At 35.2% G+C, this 22152-nt stretch overlaps 2 protein-coding genes across 3 annotated transcripts in view; both read right to left on the reverse strand.

Annotated features, from left to right (window-relative positions):
• Window positions 1-5054: 5054 nt before the first annotated feature.
• LOC110461233 (laccase-3-like) lies at window positions 5055-17236 on the reverse strand. Of its 2 annotated transcripts, none has more exons than XM_021514625.1 (3): window positions 16856-17236; window positions 7740-9775; window positions 5055-7254 (listed from the first exon to the last, which is right to left on the reverse strand). In XM_021514625.1, the coding sequence occupies exons 2-3, from the start codon at window positions 9766-9768 to the stop codon at window positions 7076-7078; spliced, it is 2208 nt and encodes a 735-aa protein (XP_021370300.1). In that variant the 5' UTR covers window positions 9769-9775; window positions 16856-17236; the 3' UTR covers window positions 5055-7075. The 2 variants fall into 2 exon arrangements, with proteins under 2 accessions (XP_021370300.1, XP_021370299.1); XM_021514624.1 differs by having other exon boundaries at window positions 5055-7257.
• Window positions 17237-19466: 2230 nt separating this feature from the next.
• Window positions 19467-22152, reverse strand: part of LOC110461234 — a 30279-nt gene continuing 27593 nt past the window's right edge. The window contains exon 8 of the mRNA XM_021514626.1: window positions 19467-21321. Within this exon, the coding sequence (XP_021370301.1) occupies window positions 20486-21321 (836 nt within the window). The 3' untranslated portion in view covers window positions 19467-20485. The remainder of the gene's footprint in view (window positions 21322-22152) is intronic.

Genomic DNA, 22152 nt, shown 5'->3' on the forward strand with positions numbered 1-22152 from the left:
AGATTAACTGTTAATAATAAGAACGAGGTATTAATAGTTTGTAGCATTGAAAAGTAGACATTGCAAATGAAGATTCGTCAGCTAAATGTCTACCGTACAGCTACCGTATTTTAACTTACTTCTAACCTATATCTAACGTATCTGCAACGCATATGGACTTATTTTACGTATTAGTAACCTATGAGGAACGTGTTTCTAGCGTACATCTAGCGTATTATTGGCGTATATATAGGGCCCCTGTGAGGAGCTCATAGTCACTACTCTCACCATCCTCAGGGGAGATGGAGGATCCTAGGAGGCTGCGACGAGAATACCAAAAAGACGTTCTCCAACATCAGCAGAATATCATCGCATTGGCACTTTACCAGTTCCATGCGAATTAGAGAAGGAAGAGAAGAGGTCAACGAAAGGGGTTTCATTTCATATTATTTCAGTGAATTTTATTGAAAAATCAAAAGGATTGGACAACAGGCTATATAAACTAAATATAGAAAGAAAGAGAGAGAAATGTTACATTAAGTAGTTACAGAAATAGTGATGCAAAGGGAGTAACTCCAACAAAAGTTATAAATAAATAAATGAATAAATAAGCCTCATTTATTGAGACCAAGGATCTCCCCAGTGTTAGACAGCAAGAGATCCACAAGGTACTAGGAATTCTGACCATACAAAGTCCTTAGCCATACACTGGCTTAGGTCATTCACACCAGCAGACCTTGGACCCTTGCCATGCAAAACTAGGAGATTTTTGGTAATAAAATGTATATAGTTAAATATTTTCAGCAGAAGTCATCATTTTTATCATCATCATCCAGCCACCTACATTCATCAAATTTATGTTATCAATTTATAAAGTAATAATTATCTTTTATAGAAAGATGAATTTTGTTATGCACAGTACAGTTACAATTAATGGTGGTTAAATAATCTCTTTGTATCAGTGATAAAGACTGATACTTTTTCAAGTATAGTAGCATTATTATCATCACTACATTGTGAACAACCATTGAGAAAGATATTTATATTGTTATACATTTGATGATCATTCGGTAAGGAGTTCATCAGAACATGTCTTTGGTTATTAAAGTTTTGACATTCAAAAAAGTAGTTGTAGGGGGTTTCTTGATCCTGTCTGCAATCACAAGTAGGTGAACCAGACAAGTGATCATTATAAAGGTCAAAATTCAAGTTACTGGCCTTATTTCGTAGTGGGCATAGAATACTATTAATTTCTGCATTCTGAATATTTGAATATGAGGGTTACATCATTATGAGGTTTGTTAAGGTTTTTTAGGTGTTTTTTAAACTGAGATAGGGACCGGGAGTTCGTAATAGTAGCGGGGTAGAAGGAGTTTAAGGCCACAGAACCAGCCACACTGAAAGAGGCGGACGGCAGCAGAGGAATCAGCAGCTATAGGTCTAGTGGGCGATGGTTAGAGTGAGGGCGCTTTTTTCTTGCCTCGGCTAGACGTGGTCTTCCTCTTGGGGCGTGTTCACAGGTCTGTGTCTACTGCCGGAATGATGAGCAGACGTTCGTTTGTTTGTTTGTTGACCGTGTTTTCGCCTACACGACTCCACCCATACAGGTTTCGTCTCACTGACAAAGGTCGGTGTTCTGTCGGCGTTGAGCAGCCGTACATCGCCGCCTTATTTAGAGAGCGTCACGTGATCGTTGTGTATGTGCTTAGCATGCCGCACATACGCTACTCATACGCTTGTTTTAAGTTCTATTCGCTAGTCACACGCTAGTCACGCGTAGTTCAAGTTCAAGTTCTTTATTACCTTGGGTCGTTTGACTCATCGGTTTCAAAAGTAAGATATATTTACAATATCTACAGACAATACAATACAATACAATACATGCAATACATACAATACAATACCAGCAATGTACAAACAGTATGGAGAGTGTAACAGTTTAAGTTAATTGGTTTCTTCTTACATTTGCCGCTTTTATATATTTGGCCAAATTGACAAGTTCTTTTGTGTTATTTACATTAAATAGATTTATCATTTTAAACATACTTGTTTTTTTTACATAGTACTTTTTCAAAAATTTAACACGCAAATCCGATTAACATGGACATTTCAACATAAAATGAAACTCATCTTCAACGTCATTTAAATTACATACAGTACACACTCTAAGACTACGCTCAATATTTTGGTATCTACCTTTTTCTATATTTAGATTATGAGCAGTAACCTAATTTTTGTAATCTCTTTCAAATATTCTCTAGATAATGGTTTTCTTAAGTAACACTGTAAATCAAACCGGTTATAAAGATATGTATAGATATATCCCTTTGAAGATGTTCTTACGTTTTCTTTGCATTCTTGTCTATATATATCAATAAGTCTTTCTCTAATAACATTATAACACATATCATCATTTATTTCTGTTTCCCATATGTAACCAAGGCCAATTCTAAATAAATCATTTTTTATGTTTAAAACCCATTTATCCTTATTCTCTAACATATCTTTAAAACATACTTGCAAAACACAATTACTAGTCCTTTTTAACTTAATCCAATATTTAATCATTCTTAACTTTCTTACCAATGACAATGGATACCTCCCAAGTTCTAAATAAACCATAACATTACAAGTATTTTTTCTTACGCCAAGCAGTCGTTTACAAAACAAAGTATGATTTTTTTTCAATATCTGGGGCTTTATGAAAGCCCCATATTTCAGAACCGTAGCTTAGAATGCTATTTACATAAGTATTAAAAACTGATAATTGAGTTTCAATATTAAAATAATTTTTCCGACATACATTCATAACTGAAAACAAAACAAAGTAGTAATACGCTCTGAAAAGTTACCTATCAGACACGGTACGGTGATACGATACGTGACAGCGCCATATGAATCCAAGCTAAGTAAATATTAAATAGCTGCAGAATATAAACAATTAAAACTGGCCGAAATGGCAGTCATCATATCATACATGTAGCATACGATCATTTCTTTCATAAATTGAAACGAAAAGTACAGTAAATTACAATCGCTGTATCACACGCGAGCTGCATATTAAGTGCGACCTTGTTAACCCCGCACGTGTGTATGTGTTTACAGGTGTCCTCGACCTGCCCGTATGTAAATTGTATTAGCTTAGCTACTCGGATACATGGAGCAGCGGGAAAATCGTGTCAAAAGTCACAATGTTGACAAAGTTTTCAGCGATTAATGCGTTCTAGATGTGAATTGGCTTAGTAACCGATACAGCAGGTCAAAGGTAAATCATTCTAGCTGGGGTTTGGATTTCCATGAACGCGACACTTTAAATGCATGTCCGTTTTAGACGGATGAAGCGTGTTTTTGAGTAATTGAACGCTACAATGCTATGGCCAAAATCAGGAAATGATATTTCACCAACAGATTCAAGCACCCCGTTGCGTAAAATAATAACAACATTATTGTTATACAATACCAGAAACTGTGAAGTTAGCTTTCAAGAACCAAGTGTTAAAGATTGTATCCTAAAACATTTTATGATAGTGGAGTTTAACGATGAAACGACTGACCAGTGCTAAATGAAATAGTGTTCGTGGCGATTGGTTTTCAAATAGCTTTAATATATAAATGATGTTTAAAGAATTTTGTCGTTAGAAACTTTCTTGCTTGATAATATCTGTGATATTAATGTAATATGACGTCATGTTTTTAATAGTCTCCCATAATTCTTTTAGACTGGTTTAAAGCAATTTTTTGTGCATGTTGATAATTTATGTCATTGTATAAAACGTGTAAATTGTTGAAAGGTGAAGCTTAATAAACATTTGTATCTGTATAATGTTATAAATAGAGGATCTTACATGAATGCACATGTCATATTGAATTTATTGAACGAGTTTAACAAATTAAATATGACATGGACATTCATGTAAGATTCTATTTATTACATAACATTCATAATTCGAATAAAAAAATCAAACACAATTAAGTTTTCTAAGCTGACTCTACATAGATAAAAACAAAGTACTCCGATCGTAGTATAGTCGTTCCGCGCAGTGCAAAGTAGTTCAAGATTATTTTCTCTCTTTTTTTTTTTATATTGAACATTTTAAATTGCAATGAAAAACAAAATAACATTTCAAGTTCATAAAATAGCATTAAATGTATCATATGGTATAGCACGGACTCATCTTATTCCGTTTGTATAATAAAAAAAATAGTTCCTTTAGCGGCGTAGGAATATTTTGCCATGGTTTTGACCAATCGCAGCACCTTACGCTTTATAACATGAATAATACCATATTTATGACATGGCCGTATGCCATATTAAAATGGGGCAGTTATATGATAATTCCTTTTTTTCATTTAAATACGTTTTCAAACCAGTAAGCGCATTTACATTGCCGTTGTACAGCCCCAACAAAAATGTTGGTATACATGTAAACAAATACTAACAATTAATGTTATACGCGTGTGTTTTCGAATCGGAAACTGTTCAGGAATTCCATCATACCGTTAGCTTCATCGGAGACCAATCATTGCGTGATGTCAAATTTAAATCATGATGAATTTTCCAAACAGTTTCCCAATTAACGTTAGTCGCCTAATGAAACTGGTAATCATATAGAAAGCACAGGTGCTTGCATGGATGAAACAGCAATCGGCTTACCTCGGATGATTCCGTTATCTTTCGCCAATTGTTTGATGTAGGTACGGAATCCGCCGAGTAATGACGAGTAGATGAAACAGGTGTTTACATGATCGTGATATGACACGTCGTGTTTACCTTCCTAAGGTTTTTTTTCAAAACAAAGGTCGTCAACTTAGTGTCGTGGCAGCCTGTACCCCATCACATTCCAACGGTCTAAGCCACATTTATCAACTGTCACGGCTGCTGGAAACGCAGAGTGGCATATACAATTATTTTTCTTTCGCTTACCCTGTCCGTCACTAAGCGAAAGCATATTTTCTAAGATAAGCTATACTGCATCATATGATTTTTAAACGAAAGTGTGTTACATACATGTACCATCATAAATGTTAAAAATGTGCATTTCTTCCTAAAATGACTGAACAACTAAGTCTTTCCGATTACAAAAATAACATTTATTTCAGAAAACACCAATTAATTCAGTGAACTATTCAATGACTTCTCATGGAAAAATAAAACATTCTGTAATGGTCTTCATAGTTAGGATGCTTACATAAAAACCCCGACATATGGGAATAATTAGGTCGTAAACTACTGTGATAGCTATAGATAAATGGTCTTTTAAGGCAGGTTGGATTGTATTTGTTCAAACGGTGTACACAAATATACTGTTAGTGTGCATACAAAAATATATATGTTATACATAGATGTGTTTTATAAATGTCAAATGTTGGACTAAAATATCAATCCAGTAATGTGAAGCCTGCAAAGTATACTGTCAACGCTTAACGATATCACCAAACTTCACCACAACTTCAGCACGTATTTATTTATAAGTAGTGAATATAGAAGCAAAATTAGCATATCATAAAAATGCAAAAACAATATTATCAATTCAAATAAAACAAGAGGCCAAGACTTTTGGCGAGCCCACTTTAGATTGGTCAGACTATTTTCTCCCTGAATTCAAATATAATATACATACTATACGCAAGTAATATATTTTAAATCGTCAAATGTGCTCCGTTGCCTTGATTTCGCCAGTTTTAATTCTACAATTTCTACAAGTATCAAGTAACGTGCAAAATGAAACATTGTTAAAGATTAGATTAACCTCGCCGTGATGGAAACATGCCACCAGAAAAACAAATCATCTGAATAATTCCGACGACCTAGACCTATTTAATAAAATGACATTATCATGAAAAAAGAAATGAAGTGAAGTGTTTTACCTTAATTTGCGGGGAAAAAAGTTGCGAAACAAAACAAAAATGTCATGATTTTCCGTTACGACATATTTAAATAAAACACATTACATGTTTATTTCGTGATTTTCAATCCTCGCGAATTATAAATATCACGAATACAGCTATTTAAAACAGGTTATGTATATGCAATCAAGGTATATTAAAAATATATATTTAAAGGTATACAATATATAGAAATGTATTATGCTGTTACATGTAACTTAACTATAACTGATCATGATGTGTTAATTGATTCTGTCAATACAAAAATAACAAATCATATTTACATATTATTAAAGCATTAATATAGACATGCAATGCATACAGTATTATTTTGACAGTATTATTTATTGTGCATTTTTCGTGATAAGGTAAAATTCGCAAATTTAACACGACAGCGAACATTTTTAGTAATGTAAAACTATACAAGTCTTACAATCTCATCCTCACAAACTGAACGTGAATAAGCTGTTTTAAGATAAAAATATTTTACTCGGTGGTCATTTTGAAACCATATCCATTATTAGCCCAAGAGTTAGTCTGTCCCGATATCGGCGAGAGGGCCAAGGACCCGAGTGCAGGTATCGAACTCGAGGGTTAGGCCTATATAATGAAAACCAAGTGAATATATTGAATGGCCATATGATAAACCTTTTTTTCGTTTGTATCAACAAGTAATATCACAGCTTCCCGACATGACAGAGACATATATCAAACTTTCAGTTTTTCTTCCCTCTTCATGGATTTCGCAAATATATCATACAGCTTGTGGAATATTTCTTCTTCTCCAGACCCTTCATAATTTTCAAATCCCTATTATGTCGTTTAAATATATTATCTTATCTTTTCCCCTGATCTCTCGATTCAATCAGCTGACGAAATGCCAACATGTATCTAACTTGATGTTCACATGACAGAGTTTCGAAAGAATCTGAAGATTTCATCTGCCAAAAACAGCTTTCGAGGAGTACCGAACAGGAGGTGCGAAACTCCATCAGAAAACAGAAACCAAAATGAATAACAAACACTGCTTGTTGCACCTCCTTGTCCTTCTACCAAAACTCTTCCCTCGACCCGCTCCTACATGAATCCACTCCGAACAAGGGCTAGCTGCGCCCCTGGAAACGAAAGATTTATCACACTGGTGGCCGGAAATCCTTTCAGGATGGGTTAGAAATCATCAAACACGCAAAAAACCGTTGTCCAATGACGTCTATGGTTTAAAGGCCCCATTAGTGACAGATACCCCGAGAGTCTCTGTCGATTGATAGGTGGACTTTGACGTTTTGAGAGTCTTAACTTCGTGTCGAAGATGAAGGATATATGCCATCATCAGTAGCATTACGACTCCGAGGACAGCAACCGTCACCCAGAACATCTTCATGGTGTACCCTTCTGAAATGAAAGATTGGATATATTTCCTTTAGAATGTACAACCTTAACATATGATTTAGTTTTCATTTATTTATCTAAATTATCGTTATTGAAAAGTTATTTCCTTTACTCCATACTTATATTCATTATTTTTGCTGCTTGCGTTATTTTACAAATGTTACTTTTTTCAGTGTAAAAATTGATTACGCTCACACCGACAGCTTACAGAGAAACAAACATTAAAATACAACTTTTAAAACAGTGGTACCTTTCTCTTCTGATAATTGTTTTGGTATTTGTATGATAATGAATAAGTATGTGTGTCTATATATATATGTGTGTTTGTTTTATGTCATGTTATGTATATAGTGTGACTGTATTGTATATTAAAAAATTGAAAAAGAAAAGAAGAAAAAAAGTTACAATTACTCCTGTATATATTGACCAGGTCATCATTTTGATATGAGACAATGTTCAGTAAGTGTTGCAATTTCGTAACATACCATCTTCGGTATTCCTTCCCGTTCTTACATCAGGGCCAGACTCTGGCGAGCTAATTTCTTTATCGTTTATTTCCTGGCTCTCCCTAAAAGCAGATGGAAACCCGTGGCACTGAGGAAACCCTCTCGGCGGAGGAGGATACATGCCGTAAGAATTGTTTAGTAGCATCGCCATTCCATCAGTGCTATGTAGTTCTATATGACAATGCATTATCCAAACTCCTGGGTTATCGGCCTTGATTCTGACAACAGCATATCCTCCGCTTGGAATGACTATCGTATCCTTTCGCGGTGCATTGTCAAGTTCTACACCTGGTAAATTTCCTCCTAGCCAATTTGGATCGCTCCATGTTGCGTCATTGCAGAAACTCTCATCCTGATTGCCTGCACCACGACAGTTGATGTCCGTGTTTTGTGAGATGTATTTACCTGTTGTTTCGTTATAGGAGGCGTATCCCATCTTAACGACGTAGAACGAGTAACCATGCATATGGACAGGGTGCGCCCATCCTCTCCCCTTACCCATGTTTAGTAAAACAAACTGAACCACGTCGTCATGGTTTATCGGTAATGTAAACATACATTCACATACTTTCTCTTCTCCACAGTCAACGTTGTCACACGTTTCTTCGATCTCTCGAGGTTGTGTTAGAGCCGACACTTGTGGAAGTTTGAATTTATGCCCATTTACTGAGCCAGGCGTAACCGTTGTTCCAGGGAAGGCAAAATTCAGGAAATACTCTTTAAATTCTCCATCGTCACCATTTGATGAAGGGGCAGGGTCATTATTTGAATTAGATTTCAGGGCATCAAAGCGTTTGCAATGTGTATAATCAGAAGCAGGATAGAAGGTGAACGGGCAGTTGATTACTATACACTCCGATGTCGATGTACATTGCTTTTTAGTCGAGGTGGGTTCGGTTGTTGCTGCTGTATCATACCTGAGAATTGCTTCAGCTTTATGCATATTGTTACTTTCTAACGATTCGGCACGGATCCAGTAATTGCCGATCGGCTGATTTGCGTGGAGAATGAAATCGTACCGTTCACCAGGACTTATAATGAAGGATTCTGCAGTTTCTGCTTCAAAGTCGTAACCATCAGAGGCAATGAGTGTCAGGTTGTGATCATCAACAGATACCCTAAATGGATATAGACCTCCTACATTTATAACTCTGAATCTGTACTCCATTTGTTGTGTTACTGAAAAGACTTCAAGTGGCGCGTTGTTATGAATATTGGCGTTCATGTCAAGGTAAACTCTCCCCCTTCCGTTTATCAGAGCTGACGTTAGTTTGAACCGACTAAATGATGTACCGTCCAAGGACTTTGACGCTTCAAGTAATGTCCGATTTTTAAATACTCCATACACCATTTTCTGATGATCCATATCCGAGTCCCAATCATGGTTCCAGCCCTGAACGGTAAGAATGTGTTCTGGTACATTCCATGTCGGTTTTCTCTCTCGAATTATCAGCGCACCATTAAGTCCCTTTGTGCGTTGAGAACCTACATGGGAGTGGTACCAGTAAGTTCCCTTTGGTTCCGCCGTGAATTCATATGTAAAGGACTGTCCCGGAAGTACTGGGCACTGAGACACATATGCCACGCCGTCCATCCACGGACTGTTGTACTGTGGAAGACCATGCCAATGGATTGAAACTGTGTCAGAGTGTAGCTCATTTATGACCTTTACCTTGAGGGTCTGTCCCTCGTAAACGATGATCGGGGGTCCAGGAAGACTTGAATTGACTACGGTCACAAGCCTCTCGTCTTCCCATCCGTCCGTTGTGATTACTTCAGCCATGGGGACATCTACACTTTGTTCCGGAATGCTGACGTCATATTTGTATAGCTTCCCCATATATGGGTAAACTTTTCGGTGGATTTCATGCATCATGGTCAATTTGTGTTGTATAACTAGAGTTGTCTCACAAACGGTTGCTTCCTTGTCACATTCAAAACATACGACGTATCCGAAAGATATCACCAAAACAAATATCAGTTCCGTGAATGCCCTTTCGTTGCCCATGTTGAACCTAAGAAGAGAACAATTTTCATTAGGTAGGAACGGCCATGATGACCAAATCTCATTTCATAAGTTTTGTTTTTAAACAATAAACTCCTCAGCTTATGTATGATATAAGTAAAATGATGGTCTTTTCAATATAAGCACTTTGTTGTAAACAATTTCGTACATTAAGAGTTTCCGTACCACAGCTAACAACTGTAACTAAGTGTTGAAAACTGTTTTTCCTGGATGACTATAGCTTTAATAAATCATTTCTGAAAAGAAAACGATACGTTGCGGGACTTTTATGAAAAATATTAAAGATGAAACAAACAAAATATAATCAACAACAGTGTGTTTGTTGTAACAACAACACCGCGTGGCTAGACTCGAACCTTGAACTTCAGACTACTAAACCATTGTTCTAACCTATGGAGCTACAGGAACCTGGTCGACGGAAGTGTCCTGGCCAAGTGTCCTACAGGTATATTCAACTGAAGTTGAAGGGAGGTTACTGTATAAAGAAAAATGCACAGTGCGGTGGGACAGGAATCCTTAAGTGAGTTACATTAGATAACAAACAAAAAACAGTTCGGTTTGTTTGTGTTTTACATCTAATTAACAGTTATGGTCATTTAAGGACGTGCCGGGTGTTTTGGTGGTGGAGAAGTACCTGGCAACTGCCCCACGTAGGCCTCAAACCCGCGACCCAGTGGTGGAGGGCTAGCGGTAGCAGATTGTTAGACGCCTTAGGCCCGACTCTGATAAACAAGGCACATGTCGAGGAAATGTAAACACAGCGAATTTACCCTACACAGCACATGTATACATGTATACACATTTGTAAACTGCATTACATTTACAATACATATAAAGCACTGAGAAGTGTATAAAACTCTTTTTTCTATGTATGTCACTTGTGTGAAAACCATGGTTACCACATCAAAAATTACCAAAAAATGCCAAAAAATGCTATTTTTAACCTAAAATTTGACCCCCGCAACTAGTAATTTTTTTCCTAAGCTCTGTCTGAAATTAAAGATTACCTACCTGGTTGCAGAATTATCTGGGACCCAGTAAAGTTGTAAAACTTGATTTTTTGCAATTTTGCGTCGTGTGCTGTTGTCAAAAGTTTACCTCCTGTGAAGCTAGCTTTTGATGTGTACGCACCCTTTCGTATCATGGCCAAAATTTTATTCTCGAACCAAAGAAATCTTCTTTCTTTTTTACAAATGTGAAGCTCACATAGCCCACTTCATCATGCTTATACCAATTTGAGTACAGTTTTATTTTTATATTTTTTTTACATATCATCACCTATGGCCACAACCCTCTACTGTATACTTCTACCTTATACATCACTTTCTTTTCCCCAAAATTTAATTAAAACCTTTTAAATGTCTGGAAAATGAGACAATGAACACAACGATGTATCCGTTTCCTTTCTCACTTTAATAGTGACCGAGTAATATGAATTCTCCTGACAGGTGTATTTACCAATTCTGCTATAAAACTACCAACAAAGGGAGGTAATATGAAAAATAAAAACTTGAATAGGTTGGTAGTTTTCATGAATAAAATTTCTTTTTGGGTGAAATATGATGCTTTGAGATTATGCGCATGTGAAAAACAAACAGTACAGTGATACTATGATGTTACTGTCTTGTTTGATGACGTCATAGTAACTGTGATGTCATCATAACTATGACGTCATCAATGGGCATCGATGACATCATGGAGGATCACTGATATAACATAATTGAACACTAGGAAACCCATCTCAACAACAAACTAGCAACAGACACACTTCCCGTAACCGATGAACAGCACAGAAATGTCAGATATTCTGAAAAATCAGACAAGTGCCACCATAGCAACCGTTATTTACTCTCCTCGCCTAGAATTGACAGTGACCCTCAGAAATTGTTCATTTAACATATTTCGCTAGAAAAAAAAAAGATTTTCTTCAGCTGTAATTATGGAAATAACATGTATTGACATTACTGACTTTGCTTATTTAATCTGTATGCTGAATCAAGTGGAAAAAATAATCTAAAATAGCGTAATTAGAATGAAAACAGATATTTTACCCATTTTCAATAAATACAACTTTATGTATTAGTAACCATGGCTACCGGGTGCTGAACTGAGTGAAACAGACTGAAATCTAGTATGAATGCATCAGGAGATAGCCTGTGAACTATTTGATGTTTGGTATCAACTTTACCAATGACACAATTGACACATATGTGATGAATTGCATAATTTCACAAGTGCCTGTGTAAGCGCGAGCTACCCCTCTTTATACATCCACAGGTAACAGGCTATCGACCTATATATTGACCTATCTATTTAACGGGGTTTTTGGCGTTTTTGAGTAGTTTTAAGTATTAATGAATGAAATAAGTAATAATAAACAAGGCACATGTCGAGGAAATGTAAACACAGCGAATTTACCCTACACAACACATGTATACATGTATACATATTTGTAAACTGCATTACATTTACAATACATATAAAGCACTGAGAAGTTTATAAAACTCTTTTTTCTGTGTATGTCACTTGTGTGAAAACCATGGTTACCACATCAAAAATGACCAAAAAATGCCAAAAAATGCTATTTTTAACCCAAAATTTGACCCCCGCAACTAGTAATTTTTTTCCTATGCTCTGTCTGAATTTAAAGATTACCTACCTGGTTGCAGAATTATCTGGGACCCAGTAAAGTTGTAAAACTTGATTTTTTGCAATTTTGCGTCGTGTGCTGTTGTCAACATTTTACCTCCTGTAAAGCTAGCTTTTGATGTGTACGCACCCTTTCGTATGATGGCCAAAATTTTATTCTCGAACCAAAGAAATCTTCTTTCTTTTTTACAAATGTGAAGCTCACCTAGTCTATGTGTATATGGTAGCAGAATATAGTAGAAATGGCCCGACTCTGATAAACAAGGCACATGTCGAGGAAATGTAAACACAGCGAATTTACCCTAAACAACACGTGTATACATGTGTACATGTATATATATTTGTAAACTGCATTACATTTACAATACATATAAAGCACTGAGAAGTGTATAAAACTCTTTTTTCTATGTATGTCACTTGTGTGAAAACCATGGTTACCACATCAAAAATTACCAAAAAATGCCAAAAAATGCTATTTTTAACCCAAAATTTGACCCCCGTAACTAGTAATTATTTTCCTAAGCTCTGTCTGAAATTAAAGATTACCTACCTGGTTGCAGAATTATCTGGGTCCCAGTAAAGTTGTAAAACTTGATTTTTTGCAATGAAGCTCACATAGCCCACTTCATCATGCTTATACCAATTTTAGTACAGTTTTATTTTTATATTTTTTTTACATATCATTATACAGGGGTTAGCCATTTAACAAAATTATCACCCATGGCCACAACCCTCTACTGTATACTGCTACCTTAACCACTTGGCCATTGAGGGTATGACACAAAAATCTCCTACCCGAGGGGTGATATTTTTTGGTTGTCTTACCCGAGGCTCTGCCCAGGGTTAGACAACCAAAAAAATCAACCCGAGGGTGGGAGATTTCTCTGTTACACCCTCAAGGTAGGGGATGATTATTTTTGTTTTCCCATCCTATTATTTCAGTCACATCTTCACCGACAGTAGTCTGCCATATTTGTAAACAAAATCACATGTGGGTCATGAATATCGTCATTCACTTTTGAAGACGTTACAATTACCAGTGACACATTTTAATGAAGTCACAATTGAACACGTGCTGATCGGCACGAGGCTATCTCTCAAGCTAATCCTTCCGGGCTAAAACGGGAGACACGTCTGTTAAGGGTGGAAGAAGAGGTTATACCCCCCTAGGGATTGGCAAGCTGATCTAACTCGGCTTAGTGGAAGACATACAAGTGAAGAATTGGATATTGTTTAGTTATGTAAATCATCCTTAAACAGTATGAGCAATATGTATGTGTAAGCTCCTTACACGAATATCGTTATATAACACAAAGAAAGAAAATGCTGTTTACCTTTTGAAATGATATAATCCTCTTACTGGATAGAACGATTCAGATAATAGATGATCAGTGTTTAATCTCCTCATTTGAACTGAATAGGTATTTGTTTTTCTCTGCTGAGATCTAGAGAAACATATGTTGTTTAAGGTTCGACAAACCCGATAAAATATGGTGTCATACCCTAAATATGAAACCCCTGATAAGGCATATTAAAAGACTCAAACAGCAAAATTCAAATTTGTTATTTCCATTTATAACTGCAATTTATCAATCTAGTCACCCTAAATATCAACTTCGTGATAAGTCATATTTATTTATCAAAATACAACATGTATCAATGTAATTATTTATAAATCAAGTCCAATAGATATCAAATCCGCGATGCATCAGCATTGAAACATGTTATTCATATCTATAAATGTAATGGATATCTCTATATATCTACATGTAGCACGTTGAAAAGTTTACTGGTATGCAGAATGTATTGTAATGATTAAAATTTTAAACACGTACATTGATTAGAAATGCTGAACTGACACTGTGGGATTATAAATAAAACAGCTGTTTACAATCGACCAAACATGTACATGTATATTGCTACATATTTGCTGCAGTATTCCTGGATTCGCTTTGTCAAATATTGATAATTTCGATATACCCTTAGGACTCCGGTTCGTGATGTGAGATGGTAACTTGCTTCAACACGATGACATGTCTCGACCTTTTAGTTAGAAAATACCAAATACGACATACCCTAGATATAATTAGTTTTAATCTATTTCCTAAATATAACACTTACTGACATTATCATTATATATTAGTAGTATTTATTGTTTTTGTCGAAATATCCCTTCGATCACGTTCGCCCAACTGGGGTAGGCAATCTGTTCTATTCCCAGGCCGCGACATACCAAAACCTTCGTAAATAGTAGATGTAATGTCCAACTTAATATTCAGCACTTTATAAATGTAGGTCATCGAAACAACTGGTTAAGCCATAACCAGTAAAATGTGACCGGTTCAAGTGCTTTACTGGGTACCTTCGGGCAGTGGGTTCTATTCCCAGGCCGCGACGTACCAAATCCTTTGTAAATAGTAGATGTTGTGTCCCTATAAATGTTCAGCACTTTACAAGTGTAGGTCATCGAAACAACTGGTTAAGCCATAACCAGTAAAATGTGACCGGGTCAAATGCTTTACTGGGTACCTTCGACAGGATTCATGTATTATTGGATGTATTTTAACGCTTGAGTGCGTTCTTAGATTAACTAAAAACAAACCATATACCTTCGATAGCATCATGAATATTCTAAAATAATATTTGTGTTGACCTGAAGAAATTGACCGTATTTCTTGTGAAACTACATCGAGGTAAATTTTATATTAAAATACACAAAAATCTAAAGACTAATTTTGTTATTAATACAAGCTTTCGAAAACGTATGTTTCCTTTGTCAAGCTATAAGAGTGCAAATGACCGTTGTCTCGACTCTGAACCGCTATGAACAACTCACTAAGTCAGGAAATAGGTAAACATGTACCCTGTCCCCCTGACTGAATGCAGTATCAGAGTGCAATTGTGCAAAATGTTTCTATATGATTTTTGACAGCTGACTTTACTTTATGCGGCCCACTGAGGCTTAGTTAGTTGTTGTCAGCGGTTTAGAGTCAGGACAGAGACAACAACTACATATGAGAATTCGTTTCAAAACATCTTTCACTTTGGAAATAAATTTCATCATGACTCAATCAGAAGGAATCAACTAAAGTGGTAATTTGATATCTTACATTTGTACCAAAAAAATGTATAATCATTTTGATACTTTCCATACACTAGTCATTGGCCCTCCAGTAATTTTAGTACTGTCAATGAGTCATAGATGAACGAAATGTCCATATACTGTAAAATTCTAATTATTTCAAAATTGTTTGGTTTTCTGTATGGACTTAACCATTTTTTATGCAGGTTATCCCTTACTCTGTATTTCTACAGTGATTAATTTTATCATAAGACTAAACTAAAAGCCAAGGGAGAAGTCCTTATGTCATTGACACACTGATTTGTTTATCACATATGAAAGATCCGTTTATGTCTGGACCTTGCATTTTGATTTATCAGAGAGGTGTGGGTATTTGCAGTCTGATTGTTTTACAAGTTTGCTATAGTTAACAATGAGTAAAACATGCTAGTCAATGTGTTTATATTTGTACATGTTTACACTGAGTGGTTCAAGTTAGTACTACCTGTGTTATAGACTCAGCAGATATTGATACGAACCTCATAAATGTCCCACTATAACAGAGCCTGGAGGGACGGCTCAATAAATAATGCCACTGTGTCCGTTACATGTGTGTAATATATTTTTAGCCAACGTTTTATAATAAATGGTTATGAAAACTGATGTCACATTAAATTACGCGAAATTTTCTCATTATATGTTCAGATAAATTTTGCATAAATGGCTTTGAAGGACTACTGAAGGTAATGCAAATATCTTGTATACATAACCGACAGTGGATAGCGACTAATATATTTTACGACTGTGTCATTGTATAAGCGATGCTATGACATGTAAATCTGCACGCATGCCCCGGGGAATAGACTATGGTGTTTTGTATGCAAATGATACATAAGTAGACGCTAAATACATCTCTAAAGAACAGCCGCTTACCCAGAGGCAAGTTTTAACACAAACGCAGCGTGCCTGTGGTTAAACTTAATTTATTGACACACTTAAACATCACTCACTTCATTGCATGTTATAAACCCTTTGTCCTATATAATACTTACCCAATGTTAATATCAACTGTATTATATTATTTCGTTATGTTCGCAAAAGGAATTACGAAAATGGCTATCTTTTATCAATATCTTGATTGTGTTTTTAAAAGATTCAGTATTCATTGTTTAATTATATTAATTATAAAAAGAAAACCTGTAAGTAAGAAAAGGAAAACAATATGTATATATAATACTTTTGTGGGTTACCTGCAGAAATGATTTATCATATTCTACCTCGTGACACATGGGCTTCTTATATTATACATAATATAAAATTGCTCTAGTAGTGCTGAGCGTTGCAGGTTAGAGTTCATACCTTCTTCAGTAGTAAGGCAGGCAGGTTTACTGGTAGACGTTATCTTGTCTCCGGCTCAATGGGTGATCTTGTCTCCGGCTCAGTGGGTGCAAGGTCTCCCCTATGACGGCGTGAGTTGACACTTTGCTTGATATACTAATGTTTTCATGTATACACATACATTCACCTGGCCAGGTAAAGCGGCCAATAGCGTAGAAGGTCAATGACATTAACCAGTAGCCTTGAGATCCGATTTGTAAATGTTAATTTGATAGTTATTTATGATGGAAATGTAGAAATTAAAATTAACTTTTGACAGAAATCCGTTTTAGATTATTGCACTGTTCATTTCAGTAACAATTATCTTAACATTTGATCTGTATATGTACTATAAACACTCCTCGTGCGTGATCTTATATAAATATAAAATCTGGGTGAGGATCCTGTTGCCCGACCTGTGGGCGCAAAAAGTACGCAATTTCCTTCAAACGGAAGCCCATTTCAACCAGATAGCGGACAGGATGATGAGGCTGGGACATCACAATATTTTAGTGTCACGTACGCTATGAAAGCTGCTTATATGAAAACTAATCACAATTTCATTTCTGTAATAATTACTGTTACCTAAGCTTGCAAATTCGACATATCGTAATAATGACTCAAATATCCAAGCAGAAGACAAGTAATCAAAGCAAAATAGCAAGAAGAGAACAGATTGAAAGGTATCAAAGACTTTAAACCAAATAAAGAGATAAATATATATATAGACCAAACAGGTTTGGTCGTGATCCACTCAAGTGTTCGATTCTTTCTCGTCTGAAGTTAATTGTTGTACATGTCAATGTCCAATGTACACTGCAAGATCCGTCAGTGGTCAATAATTCAGGATTGTCTTCAGAAACCCTGGATACTAACAAGAGGATACAGGTCATCGATGGCAAGGAACTGATGCTAGTCTTTCTTTTATATAGTATTTTAAATTCATGTTCTGAATCTAAACAGGTCGTGCTTAAAATGGAGATGTGAAAACCACCATCTACAGCAATTGGACTAGCTACTGTGATGCGAGCATGCCTTCGAAAACGATTCTTATCTTTTGTTGTTTTTAGGATTTTTTTTATTATGGATTGCAAAGAACTGATGGTAGTTCATCTTTTGAACGGTATTTCAGTTTTATGTTTGTAATATAAACAGACATTGCTTAATAAATGGTGATGAACAAATTGACATCGGCAACATTTGGACTAGTAACTGTGGTATGGTCATGGCTTCGAAGACATTTTTAACATTTGTGTTTGCTTTCAATTGTCATCACAGCTATTGTTACATTGTTAACATGTTTTACAATCTGCAATTACTATTTACCTTTATCTCTGATTTGTTCTATAATGTATACAATGACTAATTCACTTACAAATGTACATTACATTAGTCACCAATGTTTTCTTCTACTGTATGTTAACTACGTTGTTTAATTCTATTTGATACAGTACATTAACCAGTACACTTGTATTGCAATGTTAAATAATGTGTTCATATACTTTATAGTTACTTAAACACTTGAAACATTGTTTAATTCTGGTTGATACTATACAGTAACTTATACACTTATTACATTGTGCACTCCTGTTTTTTTGCTTTATTTTAACTAATACACTCGTATTACATTGTTTACCTTTGTCTTTTAATAAACAGTAACTAATACTCTTGTATTACATTATTTATCTCTGCTTTTGTTCTACTATACAATAACTTATGCATTGTTTATCCGTATGCTCAATTATATTGTAACTAATACTCTTGTATAACATTGTTTGCCTATGTTTTCTTCCAAGATAGTATCTAATACATTGTATTATATTATTTACTCCTGTTTTTTCTTCTTCTATACAGTAACTACAAATGTAATAAATTGTTTTCCCCTGTCTTCTACTATATAGAAAGGATTAGACTTGAATTTTATTGTTTACATCCGTTTTCGACTATAAAGTAACAATTCACTTGTATTTCATTGTCTACCACTGTTTTCTAATAGTTACTTTACTATGTAGAATACGGTACTTTGTATATTTATATTACATTTTTTACCTCTGTTTTCTTATAGTTACTTTATTATATAGAATACGGTAACTTGTACATCTATATTACTGTGTTTACCTCTGTTTTCTACTGTAAAGTAACAATTCACTTGTATTCCCTTGTTTACCTCTGTTTTCTTATAGTTACTTTATTATATACAATACGGCAATTTGTACATTTGTATTTCATTGATTAACTTGTTTCCTACTGTACAGTAACTAATACAAGTTTACACTACAGAAAATATCTACCTGTATTACAATGTTTACCTCAACGTGATAAGGTGTCTTTAAAGTTAAAATGATATGTGACAAAAAAAACACTAATGTATTGTATAAAGGCGAATATGAAAGGACAGCGGTTCCAGTGAATCGTCAGCGGAAATATAACATTGTAATTCTTTCCTGTTCTCCATAATGAGGAAGGATTTGTCATTTCATTAACTATTTCAACAGCCTGTAATTTTCCAACTGTGAAGAATGAAAATAAAACTTGGCTAAGTTGAAGTTACAGAAGAGGAATGAAGCAGAACGGGAAACAGTGCACACTACAATACAATTTATTATTTAAGTGTTACATGTTGTTACATAATAATGGAATCGTACTTGAATCTCATTACATTTTTACATATATTTACATCCGGTGTAACGTTAAAAATGGACCCTCGTTGAAAATGGAACCGAGGTCGTTTTTCGACGTTGAAAATGGAACCGGGAAGCCGTGGAAAAATGAACATTACTCATTTTTTTTGTATTTTCACATACGCGTAGAAAATGGACACTGTTGAAAAGTAAACCCTACGGACATTTGATATATCCAATTTCATTATATCTAATGAGGTCATGCGACCTATTTCTCAAAATCTGCACTAAAAATCATCACTGTTGTTTGAGCAAATTTTGTCACTTTTACCTAGGTTTGAAGATTTTACCTACATTAACAAAAATGGTCTTAGGTCAGAAATTAACATTCATTGTTTATGCAAACTTTCCATCGAGTTCAGGAATTAACATTAACTGTTTGGAATAAATAAGGTCACTGTGACATAGATTTCAAAATTTGACCTACATTATCATAGGGTTTGGAAATTAATATTTAACAGCTCTTTGGCAAAAAAAGGTCAGTGTGATCTCAAATTCAAAATAACACCTGCATTATAAAAAACATGTCATCGAGTTCAGAAATTAATATAACACTGTTGTTTACCAAATAAGGTAACTATGACCTAATATTGAAAATTGTTATCGGAATAAGAGAATGAATAAAAACTGTTTTTTGCCCGAATTAAGTCACTGCGAGCTAGTTTTTCAAATTTGAGCAACACTAAAACATTGTCACAATGTTCAGAAAGTAACATACAAATGCATATTTGTACCTGAAAAACGAATACAGTTAAAACGTTAGTGCATAATGTAACCTCTTCTTTTGTCAATTAATTCGTATAGATAAATATATTGATTTGTGCGCTTATCTATGGACGTAAATTTTCATAGACATTGAAAATAAAAGGCAATAAATGTATTTATGTTTTCATATATATCATTGGTCTCAACCATTGTTGAACATTTATAATCAGATGCTGATTTCACCTAAAGAGATCATATCATTGATGTCGTCGTTAATAACACAGACAGGATGTTTCGTGCTCTTAACAATACCGTAACAATGTGTACGAGTACCCTGTGCTTCGCCGAGGTGGAAGTATTTGTTGTTTATCGATCCCATTTCTTCGGACAGCGACAAATTTAGCGTTTCAGCAGACTGAATATGACTAAGAGACAAACACATTGGATATTTATCATATTTCCCATTATCTACAATTGTTTCCAACAATCTTGCTCGTTCAGGTATTGGGGATTCATTTTGAAAATCTTTTGCTTTGTTAGGAAGCACTTTCATTGATGAATACCTTTCCAATAATGCTGAATAGTTGTGTTTAGTTTTTCCATTATATGATTGTTCCTTATCCTGAGGAATGCATTTATATGTACAGGGCCTCTGCTGTCCTGTTATGTCCTGCTCCACTTGAACAATGTGCAAGTCTTCCCTGGCATTCCCTTGGTTACTATACCTTATACAGTCACCACGTCTTGAGGACTTTTGTATGTTTTTGTTATCGCAGGCCAATGAGGCAATAGTACAAACACTCGGAGAAAGATCTCTGTCAATTTCAGCCCATACCAGCGCGTTTGCGATGAAATTTCCATCTGAGATATCACAAAGTGAATCACAATTTTTAATTGAGTTCTCGTCAGGTTTTAACACGTTTTCTTCATATGTGGATAATCTACTCTCAGCCCAGTCCTTGGTGCTGTCAAAGCCAGAATCATAAGCTTTCTGATCATTCTCTTGAGGTTTCGTCAATGAGACATAATTTTCGTCACACGCGGAGGTAGACGCGTCTTGGCCTGAGAAAAATAAAATCGACAAGCAATCGTTAGGATCATTAGGATCTCTACTCTGATGTAGAATTGTAATATTCTATTACATTACCCACTAGTCATGAAATTGGTTGGATATTGCATCATGATCTAACAACATTAAGAATTAAAGGTTCAACAAGCCCCTTTACAGGTGGGTGTTTTATCCTAAATTTCAAGCCACTGATAAGTCGTATTAAACGACCCCACTTAAATATCGGATTCAGATATATGATTTGGTTATGTTTCCATTTGCTCTGCATTGCAACTATATAACCCTATCAAACAAAATAGAAAGATATCAGATCATGATTCTCACATAATTCCCAATGGTGAAGTGATATGAAGAACATGTTCGTGACTAAATGACGTCGTTTTGACCGACGTCACTATATTAAGTGTAGTTATGTTGTATAAAAGGTGAATATCCTCACGGTGGAATATATTATTAAATTGTAAAAAGGAGATTGGTGATTTTGTGTTTATTTCCACGAGCTATATATTTTTGCCTCGAACGGCCGCGTGTACCGTCTCATGAACTGGTCCCATTGACAGACAGCGCGAAATTTTACTTTGAAATGCGATAAAAGGTTGGTAATATAAGATCTTTTTTAATTAAAAACGGAAATATAAGTAATAAACTGCCTTCTTTGGAAAGTTATTGTCCTACTGAAAAATCAGTAAAAGTAGTAAACCGGCATAATGACGTGTCAATCTCTTTACAATCCAAGTAAATTATACAAATGACTGATTATCTAAAGTTCATATATATACCTATATATAGGTAATGCGGATTTCAACTTATCTTTTATTCATTGT

This window comes from Mizuhopecten yessoensis, unplaced genomic scaffold (genome assembly GCF_002113885.1).
Source record: "Mizuhopecten yessoensis strain PY_sf001 unplaced genomic scaffold, ASM211388v2 scaffold10591, whole genome shotgun sequence".
Lineage (NCBI taxonomy): Eukaryota > Metazoa > Mollusca > Bivalvia > Pectinida > Pectinidae > Mizuhopecten > Mizuhopecten yessoensis.